The 17,341-nt window shown below is 71.5% G+C and overlaps 1 protein-coding gene across 1 annotated transcript in view; it reads left to right on the top strand.

Annotated features, from left to right (window-relative positions):
- The first annotated feature begins 4,203 nt into the window (after window positions 1-4,203).
- atrn (attractin) overlaps window positions 4,204-17,341 on the top strand; it is a 471,138-nt gene continuing 458,000 nt past the window's right edge. Inside the window, exon 1 of the mRNA XM_072497666.1 lies at window positions 4,204-4,544. Within this exon, the coding sequence (XP_072353767.1) occupies window positions 4,279-4,544 (266 nt within the window). The 5' untranslated portion in view covers window positions 4,204-4,278. The remainder of the gene's footprint in view (window positions 4,545-17,341) is intronic.

The raw sequence follows: 17,341 nt of genomic DNA, 5'->3' as shown, positions 1-17,341 counted from the left end.
TGCGTAGCCTAGATAGAAAGTCGGCAAGGGATTCTCCTGGGGTCCTCTCAGCAGTATTAAACCGGTAACGCTGGGCTATCGTGAACGGGGTTGGGTGAAAATGTTGCCCCACTAAATTCACAAGTTCATCAAACGTATTGGTGTCCGGCGCTGCTGGGTACGTAAGGCTCCGAATCACCCCAAACGTATGTGGGCCGCAGGCGGTGAGCAATATGACCACCTGGCGCTCGTTTTCGGTGATATTGTTTGCCCGGAAATAGTAACGCATCTGTTGTGCGTACTGGTTCCAGCTTTCCAGCGCAGCATCAAAAACATCCAAACGTCTGTACAGAGGCATGGTATAATAGAAAACAACTTCCAACCTGTATCCAACAAAAATCCAGGGAGGTGTCAGCAGTGTAGACAGCTATTCACTTTAACCCTCGTCGCCAGTTTTGTGAGGGCCACGAAGAAGGTTCCAAACTGGCCAGCTTTATTTATACATTGAGTTTACTAATGGTTTCTCTGCCCCCCTCATTGGGGAAGCTCATACTCCCACAGGATTGTGGGATTGTCATTAGTCCCCAGCCAATGGTAAGCAGGCAGGTTATAACAGTCAGCAAACCTGTAGATGAAGTTGGAACCCAATTTTGCCATGCAGTCGTGTGTGTACTGGGAGTAGAGTAGGGGGCTAAGTATGCAGCCTTGCAGGTCCCTGGTATTGAGGACTAGAGTGGAGGAGGTGTTTTTGTTCATTCTTACTGATTGTGGTCTGTTGGTCAGAAAATCAAAGATCCAGTTGCAGAGTGGGGAGCTAAATCCTAGGTTTTGGAGCTTTGATATGAGCTTGGCTGGGATATTGGTGTTGAAGGCGGAGCTGTAGTCAATAAATAGGAGTCTGATGTAGGAGTCCTTATTGTTGAGGTGCTCTCGGGATGAGTGTAGAGCCAGGGAAATGGTGTCTGCTGTGGACTGGTTGCGACCGTATGCGAATTGCAGTGGATCAAGGCGCGTTCTGGGAGTATGGAGGTGATGTGCTTCATGACCAACCTCTCGAAGCACTTCATTACGACTGAAGTCAGGGCCACCAGATGGTAGTCATTGAGGCACGTTGCCTGGTTCTTCTGTGGCACCGCTGTGATGGCGGTCTTCTTGAAGCAGGTGGGAACCTCGGAGTGGAACAGGGCAGGTTAAAGATGTCCGCGAATACCTCTGCCAGCTGGTCCGCTCAGGCTCTGAGTGCACGACCAGAGATCCCGTCCGGGCCCGTCGCCTTCCGAGGGTTCACTTTCAGTGAGGCCGATCTGACTTCGGAAGCTGTGATGGTGGATCTGGGTGAGTTATCGGCTGCTGGGGCACTCGACAGTGGATTGTTGGTTACCTGCTCGAACCGAGCATAGAATGCATTGAATTCATCGGGGAGGGGTGCACTGCTGCTGGAGATACTGCTCGGCTTCGCTTTGTAGCCCGTTATGTTGTTTAGTCCTTGCCACAAATGCTGAGAGTCTGTCTGTGACTCTAGCTTGGTTTGATATTCTCTCTTGGCATCTCGGATGGCTTTGCGGACGTTGTACCTGGATTTCTTGTATAGGTCATGGTCGTCTGACTTGAACCCCTCAGATCTGTCCTTCAGTAGGGAGTCAATCTCGCGATTGAGCCATGGTTTCCGGTTGGGGAACATATGTACTGCTTTCTTTGGCACGCAGTCGTCCACACATTTGCTGATGAAGTCTGTGATGGTGGTGGCATACTCATTTAAGTTCGTCGCTGAGTTCTTAAATATGGACCAATCACTGTCTCTAAGCAGTCACGTAAGAGCTCTTCCGTTTCCTCGAACCAGCACTGCACGACCTTCTTAGTTGGATTCTCCCGCTTGAGTTTCTGCTTGTATGCCGGGAGAAGGAGCACCGTCTTATGGTCTGATTTCCCAAAGTGCGGTCAGGGGATGGAACGGTAGGCGCCCTTGATTTTTGAGTAGCAGTGGTCAAGAGTGATGTCGCCCCTGGTGGGACAGGAGATGTGCTGGTGGAAGTTTGGCAGTACACTCTTGAGGTTGGCCTTGTTGAAGTCTCCGGCCACGATGAACAAGGCCTCCGGGTGTTCTGGTTCGCTGTTGTTTATAACTGTGTATAGTTCATCCAGCACCTTCCTCACTTCTGCCTGGGGTGGGATATTAATAATAATAACCTTTTATTGTCACACGTATGAAGTTACTGTGAAAAGCCCCTAGTCGCCATATTCAGGCGCCTGTTCGGGTAAGCTGGTACGGGAATTGAACCTGCGCTGCTGGCCTCGTTCTGCATCACAAACCAGCTGTCTAACCCACTGAGCTAAACCAACCCTTCCCAGCAGGTCTGACATCAGCTGTGGAGAGAGAAGGGAGGTAATGATTTGAGTCTGGATGACTCTTTGTCTGAGCTGGGAGAACTAAAAAGATGGTCAGATTATTACTGGAGTGGGGGCGGGGGACGGGGGACGGCGTGGATAGTGGGGCTGGATAAAGTGCCAGCGATAGGTGGCGATTGACAAAGGTCTTCTGGATAGAAAGAATAAGGGGGGATGAAGGATAAGAAGGGTGCTGATTGGGGCACATTAAGAGATTGGCATATGTTAATAATAATAATAACCTTTATTGTCACAAGTAGGCTTACATTAACACTGCGTTACTGTGACAAAACCCACATTCTGGAGCCTGTTCGGGTACTCAGAGGGAAAATTCAGAATAGCACATCTTTCAGGATTTCTGGGAGGACACCGGAGCAAACCCATGCAGACACAGGGAGAACGTGCAAACTCTGCACAGACAGTGACCCAAGCCATAATTGAACCTGGGACCCTTGCGCTGTAAAGCAACTGTGCTAACCACTGTGCTACCGTGCACAGAACAAAGGTGAGCAATGTGTCAAAGGACAACTAGGAACAGGGGAACAGATGGCCCAAGTGGGGTGAGGTGACAATGGTGAGGGGAAAACAGATGGATGGAAAAAATGAAAACAAACTGATAAAAAATTGATATTAAAACCTTGGAATAATTTAAGAAACAGTTGGATGCTACAATGGAGGATGTATAAACTGAATTCTTTACAGCAGGATTTAGATTGTTTGGAGACTTGGGTGGAGAGATGGCAGATGGAGTTTAATCCGGACAAATGTGAGGTAATGCATTTTGGAAGGTCTAATGCAGGTAGGGAATATACAGTGATTGATAGAACCCTCAAGAGTATTGAAAGTCAGAGAGATCTAGGTGTACAGGTCCACAGGTCACTGAAAGGGGAAACACAGGTGGAGAAGGTAGTCAAGAAGGCATACGGCATGCTTGCCTTCATTGGCCGGGGCATTGAGTATAAGAATTGGCAAGTCATGTTGCAGCTGTATAGAACCTTAGTTAGGCCACACTTGGAGTGTAGTGTTCAATACTGGTCGCCACACTACCAGAAGGATGTGGAGGCTTCAGAGAGGGTGCAGAAGAGATTTACCAGAATGTTGCCTGGTATGGAGGGCATTAGCTATGAGGAGCGGTTGAATAAACTCGGTTTGTTCTCACTGGAACGAAGGAGGTTGAGGGGCGACCTGATAGAGGTCTACAAAAATTATGAGGGGCATACACAGAGTGGATAGTCAGAGGCTTTTCCCTGGGGTAGAGGGGTCAATTACTAGGGGGCATAGGTTTAAGGTGAGAGGGGCAAGGTTTAGAGTAGATGTACGAGGCAAGTTTTTTACGCAGAGGGTAGTGGGTGCCTGGAACTCGCTACCGAAGGAGGTGGGGGAAGCAGGGACGATAGTGGACATTTAAGGGGCATCTTGACAAATACATGAATAGGATGGGAATAGAGGGATACGGACCCAGGAAGTGTAGAAGATTGTAGTTTAGTCGGGCAGCATGGTCAGCACGGGCTTGGAGGGCCGAAGGGCCTGTTCCTGAGCTGTACATTTCTTTGTTCTTTGAATGAGCATCCTCATCAGTAATTATATTTTGATCCAGATGGTGTGACTGAACAGGAAAAATTCCACACTAATCCCACTTTCCCCTTCCAAGCAGCATCAAGATATCAGAGTTTCACACATGCGCATTGGAGAAACCTCTGCCCGGACCGTGGGAAGCAGACAGGGGAAATGCACGCATGCCCATTGAACGGAGGGAGCGCGCGTGCCCATTCAGCCGAGAAGCGCACAGACGTGGGCGTGTTCAGCGACAGCGCGCATGCCCAGGGTCAGTGGGCGCGCAGGCGCAGATGGTGTGCTGTATTTTTTCCTTCTCCTCCCGGAGACAGTCTGCGCATCGCACAGAAAGTTGAGAACATGGCGGCGGTGGAGCGACGGACTGGTTCCCGGTTCCGGCCTGGGGTTAGGCCGCGGCTCCGGGTCGCGAAGGCAGCTTCTGGAAGTTTCATTAAGTGGGGCCTCTTGCTGGCGCTGAGCGTGTCCGTGTGCGGCTGGCCCGGAGCCCAGGGCAAGGGCTGTGAGAAGCGGTGTGTCCACGGAAACTGCAGTGCAGCGGGCGGGCAGTGTGTGTGTCAAGCCGGCTGGGTCGGGGAGCTGTGTCAGCACTGCGGCGGCAGGTTCAAGTGAGTGAAGAGCGTCTGGAGAAGGACTCCGCATCAGCACCATCCCCTCTCAACCCCCCCGGCCCCTTCCCACCCCGGCCCCTTCCCCCCCCCCCCAACCTCCCACCCACCCACCCCCCCCCCAACCTCCCCACCCACCCCCCCCCCCCACCCCCCCCCACCCCCCCCCCCAACCTCCCCACCCACCCCCCCCCCAACCTCCCCACCCACCCCCCCCCCCAACCTCCCCCCCCACCCCCCCCCCCCAACCTCCCCCCCCACCCCCCCCCCCCAACCTCCCCACCCACCCCCCCCCCCAACCTCCCCACCCACCCCGCCCCCCAACCTCCCACCCACCCCCCCCCCCGCCCCCCAACCTCCCCACCCACCCCCCCCCCGCCCCCCAACCTCCCCACCCACCCCCCCCCCCAACCTCCCCACCCACCCCCCCCCCCAACCTCCCCACCCACCCCCCCCCCCAACCTCCCCACCCACCCCCCCCCCAACCTCCCCACCCACCCCCCCCCCAACCTCCCCACCCACCCCCCCCCCCAACCTCCCCACCCACCCCCCCCCCAACCTCCCCACCCACCCCCCCCCCCCACCCCCCCCCCAACCTCCCCACCCACCCCCCCCCCCCCCAACCTCCCCACCCACCCCCCCCCCCCAACCTCCCCACCCACCCCCCCCCCCCAACCTCCCCACCCACCCCCCCCCCCCCAACCTCCCCACCCACCCCCCCCCCAACCTCCCCACCCACCCCCCCCCCAACCCTCCCACCCACCCCCCCCCCCCAACCTCCCCCCCCCACCCCCCCCCCCAACCTCCCCCCCCCAACCTCCCCCCCCCAACCTCCCCCCCCCCAACCTCCCCACCCACCCCCCCCCCCAACCTCCCCACCCACCCCCCCCCCCCAACCTCCCCCCCCACCCCCCCCCCCCCAACCTCCCCACCCCCCCCCCCCCAACCTCCCCACCCCCCCCCCCCCAACCTCCCCACCCACCCCCCCCCACCCACCCCCCCCCCAACCTCCCCACCCCCCCCCCCCCAACCTCCCCACCCCCCCCCCCACCTCCCCACCCCCCCCCCCCCCACCTCCCCACCCACCCCCCACCTCCCCACCCCCAACCTACCCACCCCACCCCCCCACCCCAACCCCCCACCCACCCCCCCACCCCAACCCCCCCCCCACCCCCCCACCCACCCCACCCCACCCCCCACCCACCCCACCCCACCCCCCAACCTACCCCCCACCCACCCCACCCCCCCAACCTACCCCCCCACCCACTCCACCCCCCCACCTACCCCCCACCCACTCCACCCCCCCAACCTACCCCCCACCCACCCACCCCCCCAACCTACCCCCCCAACCTCCCCACCCCCCCAACCTACCCACCCCCCCAACCTACCCACCCCCCAACCTACCCACCCCCCCAACCTACCCACCCCCCACCTACCCACCCCCCCAACCTACCCCCCCAACCTCCCCACCCACCCAACCTACCCCCCCAACCTCCCCACCCACCCAACCTCCCACCCACCCAACCTCCCCACCCACCCAACCTACCCCCCCAACCTCCCCAACCTCCCCACCCCCCCCCCACCCCCCCCCACCCCCCCCACCCCCCCCACCCCCCCCACCCCCCCCACCCCCCCCCACCCCCCCCACCCCCCCCACCCCCCCCCACCCCCCCTCCCCACCCCCCCCTCCCCACCCCCCACCCCCCCCCCCACCCCCCCCCCCCACCCCCCCACCCCCCCTGCCCCACCCCCCCCACCCCCCCTCCCCATCCCCCCACCCCCCCCACCCCCCTCCCCACCCCCCCCACCCCCCCCCCTCCCCACCCCCCCCTCCCCACCCCCCCCACCCCCCCCTCCCAACCTCCCCACCCACCCCCCCAACCTCCCCACCCACCCCCCCAACCTCCCCACCCACCCCCCACCTCCCACCCACCCCCCCAACCTCCCCACCCCACCCCCCCCAACCTCCCCACCCCCCCCAACGTCCCCCCCCCCAACCTCGTCCCCCCCCCCAACCTCCCCCCCCCCCCCAACCTCCCCCCCCCCCAACCTCCCCCCCCCCCAACCTCCCCCCCCCCCCCAACCTCCCCCCCCAACCTCCCCCCCCCAACCTCCCCCCCCCCCCCCCAACCTCCCCCCCCCCCCCCCAACCTCCCCCCCCCCCCCCAACCTCCCCCCCCCCCCCCCAACCTCCCCCCCCCCAACCTCCCCCCCCCCCCCCCAACCTCCCCCCCCCCACCCCCCCCCCCCAACCCCCCCCCCCCCCCAACCTCCCCCCCCCAACCTCCCCCCCCAACCTCCCCCCCCCAACCTCCCCCCCCAACCTCCCCCCCCCAACCTCCCCCCCCCAACCTCCCCCCCCCACCTCCCCCCCCCCCAACCTCCCCCCCCCCAACCTCCCCCCCCCCAACCTCCCCCCCCCAACCTCCCCCCCCCCAACCTCCCCCCCCAACCTCTCTCCCCCCCCCAACCTCTCTCCCCCCCCCCCAACCTCTCCCCCCCCCCCCCAACCTCTCCCCCCCCCCCCAACCTCTCCCCCCCCCCAACCTCTCCCCCCCCCCCCAACCTCCCCCCCCCCAACCTCCCCCCCCCCACCTCCCCCCCCCCACCTCCCCCCCCAACCTCCCCCCCCCCACCTCCCCCCCCCAACCTCCCCCCCCCCCCCACCTCCCCCCCCAACCTCCCCCCCCCACCTCCCCCCCCCAACCTCCTCCCCCCCCCAACCTCCCCCCCCCAACCTCCCCCCCCCCAACCTCCCCCCCCCCAACCTCCCCCCCCCAACCTCCCCCCCCCCAACCTCCCCCCCCCCAACCTCCCCCCCACCCCCAACCTCCCCACCCAACCTCCCCCCCCACCCCAACCTCCCCACCCAACCTCCCCACCCACCCCCCCCCAACCTCCCCACCCACCCCCCCCAACCTCCCACCCACCCCCCCCAACCTCCCACCCACCCCCCCCAACCTCCCCACCCACCCCCCCCAACCCCCACCCACCCCCCCAACCTCCCCACCCCCCCCACCTCCCCCCCCCCCAACCTCCCCCCCCCCCCCAACCTCCCCCCCCCCCCAACCTCCCCCCCCTAACCTCCCCCCCCCAACCTCCCCCCCCAACCTCCCCCCCCCCCCAACCTCCCCCCCCCCAACCTCCCCCCCCCAACCTCCCCCCCCCCCCAACCTCCCCCCCCCCCCAACCTCCCCCCCCCAACCTCCCCCCCCACCCCCAACCTCCCCCCCACCCCCAACCTCCCCCCCCCACCCCCACCTCCCCCCCCAACCTCCCCACCCACCCCCCCCAACCTCCCCACCCACCCCCCCCAACCTCCCCACCCACCCCCCCCCAACCTCCCCACCCCCCCCAACCTCCCCACCCCCCCAACCTCCCACCCCCCCCACCCCCCCACCTCCCCCCCCCCCACCCCCCCCAACCTCCCCACCCACCCCCCCCACCCTCCCCCCACCCCCAACCTCCCCCCCCACCCCCAACCTCCCCCCCACCCCCAACCTCCCCCCCCAACCTCCCCACCCACCCCCCCCAACCTCCCACCCACCCCCCCCAACCTCCCCACCCCCCCAACCTCCCCACCTCCCCACCCCCCCCAACCTCCCCACCCCCCCCCACCCCCCCCACCCCCCCCACCCCCCACCCCCCCCCCCCACCCCCCCCACCCCCCCCCACCCCCCCCACCCCCCCACCCCCCCCACCCCCCCCACCCCCCCCACCCCCCCCACCCCCCCCCCCCCCCCCCCTCCCCACCCCCCCCCCCCCCTCCCCACCCCCCCACCCCCCCCCCCCCCACCCCCCCACCCCCCCCTCCCCACCCCCCCCACCCCCCCCCACCCCCCCTCCCCATCCCCCCCCCCCCCCCCACCCCCCCTCCCCCCCCCCCCACCCCCCCCCCCCACCCCCCCCCCCCCCACCCCCCCCCCCCCCCCCCCCCCACCCCCACCCCCCCCACCTCCCCCCCCACCCCCCAACCTCCCCACCCACCCCCCCAACCTCCCCACCCACCCCCCCCCAACCTCCCCACCCCCCCCAACGCCCCCCCCCAACCTCCCCCCCCCCCAACCTCCCCCCCCCCCCCCAACCTCCCCCCCCCCCCAACCTCCCCCCCCCCCCCAACCTCCCCCCCCCCCCCAACCTCCCCCCCCCCCCCCCCCCCCCAACCTCCCCCCCCCCAACCTCCCCCCCCCCCCCAACCTCCCCCCCCCCCCCAACCTCCCCCCCCCCCCCCACCTCCCCCCCCCCCCCCCCACCTCCCCCCCCCCCACCTCCCCCCCCCCCCCCCAACCTCCCCCCCCCAACCTCCCCCCCCCAACCTCCCCCCCCCCAACCTCCCCCCCCCAACCTCCCCCCCCAACCTCCCCCCCCCCCAACCTCCCCCCCCCCCCAACCTCCCCCCCCCCCCCAACTTCCCCCCCCCCCAACCTCCCCCCCCCCCAACCTCTCTCCCCCCCCCAACCTCTCTCCCCCCCCCAACCTCTCCCCCCCCCCCCAACCTCCCCCCCCCCCAACCTCTCCCCCCCCCAAACCTCTCCCCCCCCCCCAACCTCTCCCCCCCCCCCTACCTCTCCCCCCCCAACCTCCCCCCCCCACCTCCCCCCCCCCCAACCTCCCCCCCCCCCCAACCTCCCCCCCCCCCCCCCAACCTCCCCCCCCCCAACCTCCCCCCCCAACCTCCCCCCCCCAACCTCCCCCCCCCCAACCTCCCCCCCCCCCAACCTCCCCCCCCCCAACCTCCCCCCCCCAACCTCCCCCCCCCACCTCCCCCCCCCCCAACCTCCCCCCCCCAACCTCCCCCCCCACCCCCAACCTCCCACCCAACCTCCCCACCCCCCCCCCCCACCTCCCCACCCACCCCCCCCCACCTCCCCACCCACCCCCCCCCAACCTCCCCACCCACCCCCCCAACCTCCCCACCCACCCCCCCAACCTCCCCCACCCCCCCCCCAACCTCCCCACCCCCCCCACCCTCCCCCCCCCCCAACCTCCCCCCCCCCCCAACCTCCCCCCCCCCCCCCCAACCTCCCCCCCCCCAACCTCCCCCCCCCAACCTCCCCCCCCCAACCTCCCCCCCCCAACCTCCCCCCCCCAACCTCCCCCCCCAACCTCCCCCCCCCCACCTCCCCCCCCCAACCTCCCCCCCCCAACCTCCCCCCCCCCCAACCTCCCCCCCCCCAACCTCCCCCCCCCCCAACCTCCCCCCCCACCCCCAACCTCCCCCCCCACCCCACCCCCAACCTCCCCCCCCACCCCCAACCTCCCCCCCCAACCTCCCACCCACCCCCCCCAACCTCCCCACCCACCCCCCCCAACCTCCCCACCCCCCCCAACCTCCCCACCCCCCCAACCTCCCCACCCCCCCACCCCCCCAACCTCCCCACCCCCCCCACCCCCCCCAACCTCCCCACCCACCCCCCCCCACCCTCCCCCCACCCCCAACCTCCCCACCCACCCCCCCCAACCCCCCACCCACCACCCCCCCCCAACCTCCCCCCCCCCCCCAACCTCCCCCCCCACCTCCCCCCCCCCCAACCTCCCCACCCACCCACCCCCCCCCCAACCTCCCCCCCCCCAACCTCCCCCCCCCCCAACCTCCCCCCCCCAACCTCCCCCCCAACCTCCCCCCCCAACCTCCCCCCCCCAACCTCCCCCCCCCCAACCTCCCCCCCCCAACCTCCCCACCCACCCCCCCCAACCTCCCCCCCCACCCCCCACAACCTCCCCACCCACCCCCCCCCAACCACCCCCCCCAAACCTCCCCAACCACCCCCCCAACCTCCCCACCCCCCTCCAACCTCCCCACCCACCCCCCCCCAACCTCCCCACCCACCCCCCCCCAACCTCCCCACCCACCCCCCCCCAACCTCCCCACCCACCCCCCCCCAACCTCCCCACCCACCCCCCCCAACCTCCCCACCCACCCCCCCCCCAACCTCCCACCCACCCCCCCCCAACCTCCCCACCCACCCCCCCCCACCTCCCCACCCCCCCAACCTCCCCACCCACCCCCCAACCTCCCCACCCACCCCCCCCCAACCTCCCCACCCACCCCCCCCAACCTCCCCACCCACCCCCCCCAACCTCCCCCCCCACCCCCCCCCAACCTCCCCACCCACCCCCCCCAACCTCCCCACCCACCCCCCCCAACCTCCCCACCCACCCCCCCCAACCTCCCCACCCACCCCCCCCAACCTCCCACCCACCCCCCCCCAACCTCCCCACCCACCCCCCCCCCAACCTCCCCACCCACCCCCCCCCCAACCTCCCCACCCACCCCCCCCCAACCTCCCCACCCACCCCCCCCCAACCTCCCCACCCACCCCCCCCCAACCTCCCCCCCCAACCTCCCCACCCACCTCCCCCACCCACCCCCCCAACCTCCCCCCCCAACCCCCCCCAACCTCCCCCCCAACCTCCCCCCCAACCTCCCCCCCAACCTCCCCCCCAACCTCCCCCCCAACCTCCCCCCCCACCTCCCCCCCAACCTCCCCCAACCTCCCCCCAACCTCCCCCCCAACCTCCCCCCAACCTCCCCCCCAACCTCCCCCCAACCTCCCCCAACCTCCCCCCAACCTCCCCCCAACCTCCCCCCAACCTCCCCCCCAACCTCCCCCCCAACCTCCCCCCCAACCTCCCCCCAACCTCCCCCCCAACCTCCCCCCCAACCTCCCCCCAACCTCCCCCCAACCTCCCCCCAACCTCCCCCCCAACCTCCCCCCCAACCTCCCCCCCAACCTCCCCCCCCACCTCCCCCCCAACCTCCCCCCCAACCTCCCCCCCAACCTCCCCCCAACCTCCCCCCCAACCTCCCCCCCCAACCTCCCCCCCAACCTCCCCCCCCAACCTCCCCCCCAACCTCCCCCCAACCTCCCCCCCAACCTCCCCCCCCAACCTCCCCCCCAACCTCCCCCCCAACCTCCCCCCCCAACCTCCCCCCCCCAACCTCCCCCCCCAACCTCCCCCCCCCCAACCTCCCCCCCCCCCCCAACCTCCCCCCCCCCCAACCTCCCCCCCCCCCACCTCCCCCCCCCCCAACCTCACCTCCCCCCCCCAACCTCCCCCCCCCAACCTCCCCCCCCCAACCTCCCCCCCCCAACCTCCCCCCCCCCCCAACCTCCCCCCCCCCCCAACCTCCCCCCCCCCAACCTCCCCCCCCCCCAACCTCCCCCCCCCCCAACCTCCCCCCCCCCCCCAACCTCTCCCCCCCAACCTCTCCCCCCCCAAAGTCTCCCCCCCCAACCTCTCCCCCCCCAACCTCTCCCCCCCAACCTCTCCCCCCCCCAACCTCTCCCCCCCCAACCTCTCCCCCCCCAACCTCTCCCCCCCCAACCTCTCCCCCCCCAACCTCTCCCCCCCCAACCTCTCCCCCCCCAACCTCTCCCCCCCCAACCTCTCCCCCCCCAACCTCTCCCCCCCCCCAACCTCTCCCCCCCCCAACCTCTCCCCCCCCAACCTCTCCCCCCCCCAACCTCTCCCCCCCCCAACCTCTCCCCCCCCCAACCTCTCCCCCCCCAACCTCTCCCCCCCCCAACCTCTCCCCCCCCAACCTCTCCCCCCCCAACCTCTCCCCCCCCAACCTCTCCCCCCCCCAACCTCTCCCCCCCCAACCTCTCCCCCCCCAACCTCTCCCCCCCCCAACCTCCCCCCCCCAACCTCCCCCCCCCAACCTCCCCCCCCCCCCCAACCTCCCCCCCCCAACCTCCCCCCCCCAACCTCCCCCCCCCCAACCTCCCCCCCCCCAACCTCCCCCCCCCAACCTCCCCCCCCCCAACCTCCCCCCCCCCAACCTCCCCCCCCCCAACCTCCCCCCCCCAACCTCCCCCCCCCAACCTCCCCCCCCCAACCTCCCCCCCCCAACCTCCCCCCCCAACCTCCCCCCCCCAACCTCCCCCCCCCAACCTCCCCCCCCCAACCTCCCCCCCACCTCCCCCCCCCAACCTCCCCCCCCCAACCTCCCCCCCCCAACCTCCCCCCCCCACCTCCCCCCCCCCAACCTCCCCCCCCCCAACCTCCCCCCCCCAACCTCCCCCCCCAACCTCCCCCCCCCAACCTCCCCCCCCAACCTCCCCCCCCCAACCTCCCCCCCCCAACCTCCCCCCCCCAACCTCCCCCCCCAACCTCCCCCCCCCAACCTCCCCCCCCCAACCTCCCCCCCCCAACCTCCCCCCCCAACCTCCCCCCCCCAACCTCCCCCCAACCTCCCCCCCCCCCCAACCTCCCCCCCCAACCTCCCCCCCCCAACCTCCCCCCCCCGCAACCTCCCCCCCCCCAACCTCCCCCCCCCCACCTCCCCCCCCCCAACCTCCCCCCCCCCAACCTCCCCCCCCCCAACCTCCCCCCCCCCCAACCTCCCCCCCCCCCAACCTCCCCCCCCCCCAACCTCCCCCCCCCCAACCTCCCCCCCCCCAACCTCCCCCCCCAACCTCCCCCCCCAACCTCCCCCCCCCCAACCTCCCCCCCCCAACCTCCCCCCCCCAACCTCCCCCCCCCCCAACCTCCCCCCCCCAACCTCCCCCCCCCAACCTCCCCCCCCCCCCCAACCTCCCCCCCCCCCCCAACCTCCCCCCCCCCCCAACCTCCCCACCCAACCTCCCCACCCACCCCCCCCAACCTCCCCACCCCCCCCAACCTCCCCACCCCCCCCCAACCTCCCCCACCCCCCCCAACCTCCCCACCCCCCCAACCTCCCCACCCCCCCCAACCTCCCCACCCCCCCCAACCTCCCCACCCCCCCAACCTCCCCACCCCCCCAACCTCCCCACCCCCCCAACCTCCCCACCCCCCCCACCCCTCCCCACCCCCCCCACCCCCCCCCACCCTCCCCCCACCCCCAACCTCCCCACCCACCCCCCCCACCTCCCCCCACCCCCAACCTCCCCACCCACCCCCCCCCAACCTCCCCACCCACCACCCCCCCCCCAACCTCCCCCCCCCAACCTCCCCCCCCCAACCTCCCCCCCCAACCTCCCCCCCAACCTCCCCCCCCAACCTCCCCCCCCCAACCTCCCCCCCCAACCTCCCCCCCCACCTCCCCCCCCCCAACCTCCCCCCCCCAACCTCCCCACCCACCCCCCCCCAACCTCCCCCCCCAACCTCCCCACCCACCCCCCCCCAACCTCCCCACCCACCCCCCCCCCAACCTCCCCAACCACCCCCCCCAAACCTCCCCAACCACCCCCCCCAACCTCCCCACCCCCCCCCAACCTCCCCACCCACCCCCCCCAACCTCCCCCCCCACCCCCCCCCAACCTCCCCCCCCACCCCCCCCACCCCACCCCCCCCCCAACCTCCCCACCCACCCCCCCCCCACCTCCCCACCCACCCCCCCCCAACCTCCCCACCCACCCCCCCCCCAACCTCCCCACCCACCCCCCCCCAACCTCCCCACCCACCCCCCCCAACCTCCCACCCACCCCCCCCCAACCTCCCCACCCACCCCCCCCCAACCTCCCCACCCACCCCCCCCCAACCTCCCCAACCACCCCCCCCAACCTCCCCAACCACCCCCCCAACCTCCCCACCCCCCCCAACCTCCCCACCCACCCCCCCCCAACCTCCCCACCCACCCCCCCCCACCTCCCCACCCACCCCCCCCCAACCTCCCCACCCACCCCCCCCCCAACCTCCCCACCCACCCCCCCCAACCTCCCCACCCACCCCCCCCAACCTCCCCACCCACCCCCCCCAACCTCCCCACCCACCCCCCCCAACCTCCCCACCCCACCCCCCCCAACCTCCCCACCCACCCCCCCCCAACCTCCCCACCCACCCCCCCCAACCTCCCCACCCACCCCCCAACCTCCCCACCCCACCCCCCCCAACCTCCCCACCCACCCCCCCCAACCTCCCCACCCACCCCCCCCAACCTCCCCACCCACCCCCCCCAACCTCCCCACCCACCCCCCCCCACCTCCCCACCCACCCCCCCCCAACCTCCCCACCCACCCCCCCCCAACCTCCCCACCCACCCCCCCCCCAACCTCCCCACCCACCCCCCCCAACCTCCCCACCCACCCCCCCAACCTCCCCACCCACCCCCCCCAACCTCCCCACCTCCCCCCCACCCCCCCCACCCCTCCCCCCACCTCCCACCCCCCCACCTCCCCACCCCCCACCCCCCCCACCCCCCCCCACCCTCCCCCACCCCCCCACCTCCCACCCCCCACCCCCTCCCCACCCCCCCTCCCCACCCCCCCACCCCCCCCTCCCCACCCCCCCACCCCCCCCCACCCCCCACCCCCCCCACCCCCCCTCCCCACCCCCCCCACCCCCCCACCCCCCCCACCCCCCCCCTCCCCACCCCCCCACCCCCCCCCTCCCCACCCCCCCCTCCCCACCCCCCCACCACCCCCCCAACCTCCCCAACCTCCCCCCCCCAACCTCCCCCCCCCCCAACGTCCCCCCCCCAACCTCCCCCCCCCCCCAACCTCCCCCCCCCCAACCTCCCCCCCCCCAACCTCCCCCCCCCCCCAACCTCCCCCCCCCAACCTCCCCCCCACCTCCCCCCAACCTCCCCCCCCAACCTCCCCCCCCCAACCTCCCCCCCCAACCTCCCCCCCAACCTCCCCCCCCCCAACCTCCCCCCCCAACCTCCCCCCCCAACCTCCCCCCCCCCCCAACCTCCCCCCCAACCTCCCCCCCCCCCCCAACCTCCCCCCCCCAACCTCCCCCCCCCCAACCTCCCCCCCCAACCTCCCCCCCCAACCTCCCCCCCCCCAACCTCCCCCCCCCAACCTCCCCCCCCAACCTCCCCCCCCCAACCTCCCCCCCCAACCTCCCCCCCCCAACCTCCCCCCCCAACCTCCCCCCCCCCCCCCAACCTCCCCCCCCCCCAACCTCCCCCCCCCAACCTCCCCCCCCCCAACCTCCCCCCCCCAACCTCCCCCCCAACCTCCCCCCCCCAACCTCCCCCCCCAACCTCCCCCCCCCCAACCTCCCCCCACCCCCAACCTCCCCCCCCCAACCTCCCCCCCAACCTCCCCCCCCCAACCTCCCCCCCCAACCTCCCCCCCCCCAACCTCCCCCCCCCAACCTCCCCCCCCCAACCTCCCCCCCCAACCTCCCCCCCCAACCTCCCCCCCCAACCTCCCCCCCCCAACCTCCCCCCCCCAACCTCCCCCCCCCAACCTCCCCCCCCCCAACCTCCCCCCCCCCAACCTCCCCCCCCCAACCTCCCCCCCCCCAACCTCCCCCCCCCAACCTCCCCCCCCCAACCTCCCCCCCCAACCTCCCCCCCCCAACCTCCCCCCCCAACCTCCCCCCCCAACCTCCCCCCCAACCTCCCCCCCCAACCTCCCCCCCCAACCTCCCCCCCCAACCTCCCCCCCCCAACCTCCCCCCCCCAACCTCCCCCCCCAACCTCCCCCCCCCAACCTCCCCCCCCAACCTCCCCCCCCCCCAACCTCCCCCCCCAACCTCCCCCCCCCAACCTCCCCCCCCAACCTCCCCCCCCAACCTCCCCCCCCAACCTCCCCCCCCAACCTCCCCCCCCAACCTCCCCCCCCCAACCTCCCCCCCAACCTCCCCCCAACCTCCCCCCCAACCTCCCCCCCAACCTCCCCCCCAACCTCCCCCCCAACCTCCCCCCAACCTCCCCCCCAACCTCCCCCCCAACCTCCCCCCCAACCTCCCCCCCCAACCTCCCCCCCCAACCTCCCCCCCAACCTCCCCCCCAACCTCCCCCCAACCTCCCCCCCAACCTCCCCCCCAACCTCCCCCCCAACCTCCCCCCCAACCTCCCCCCCAACCTCCCCCCAACCTCCCCCCCAACCTCCCCCCCAACCTCCCCCCCAACCTCCCCCCAACCTCCCCCCCAACCTCCCCCCCAACCTCCCCCCCAACCTCCCCCCCAACCTCCCCCCCAACCTCCCCCCCAACCTCCCCCCCAACCTCCCCCCAACCTCCCCCCCAACCTCCCCCCCAACCTCCCCCCCCAACCTCCCCCCCAACCTCCCCCCCAACCTCCCCCCCAACCTCCCCCCCAACCTCCCCCCCAACCTCCCCCCAACCTCCCCCCCAACCTCCCCCCCAACCTCCCCCCCAACCTCCCCCCCAACCTCCCCCCAACCTCCCCCCCAACCTCCCCCCCAACCTCCCCCCCCAACCTCCCCCCCAACCTCCCCCCCAACCTCCCCCCCCAACCTCCCCCCCAACCTCCCCCCAACCTCCCCCCCAACCTCCCCCCCAACCTCCCCCCCAACCTCCCCCCCCAACCTCCCCCCCAACCTCCCCCCAACCTCCCCCCCAACCTCCCCCCCCCAACCTCCCCCCCAACCTCCCCCCCAACCTCCCCCCCCCACCTCCCCCCCCCAACCTCCCCCCCCCAACCTCCCCCCCAACCTCCCCCCCAACCTCCCCCCCCAACCTCCCCCCCAACCTCCCCCCCCCCCCCAACCTCCCCCCCCCAACCTCCCCCCCAACCTCCCCCCCCAACCTCCCCCCCACCTCCCCCCCAACCTCCCCCCCCACCTCCCCCCCAACCTCCCCCCCCAACCTCCCCCCCAACCTCCCCCCCCAACCTCCCCCCCCCCAACCTCCCCCCCCCCCCAACCTCCCCCCCCCCCAACCTCCCCCCCCCCCCCCAACCTCCCCCCCCCCCAACCCTCCCCCCCCCCCAACCTCCCCCCCCCCAACCTCCCCCCCCCCAACCTCCCCCCCCCCCAACCTCCCCCCCCCCCCAACCTCCCCCCCCCAACCTCCCCCCCCCAACCTCCCCCCCCCCCAACCTCCCCCCCCCCAACCTCCCCCCCCCCAACCTCCCCCCCCCCAACCTCCCCCCCCCCCCAACCTCCCCCCCC

The sequence above is a fragment of the Scyliorhinus torazame genome, chromosome 3 (genome assembly GCF_047496885.1).
Source record: "Scyliorhinus torazame isolate Kashiwa2021f chromosome 3, sScyTor2.1, whole genome shotgun sequence".
Taxonomy (NCBI): domain Eukaryota; kingdom Metazoa; phylum Chordata; class Chondrichthyes; order Carcharhiniformes; family Scyliorhinidae; genus Scyliorhinus; species Scyliorhinus torazame.
Note: the sequence above shows the minus strand (reverse complement) of the source record. Positions and strands in the feature narration are given on the sequence as shown.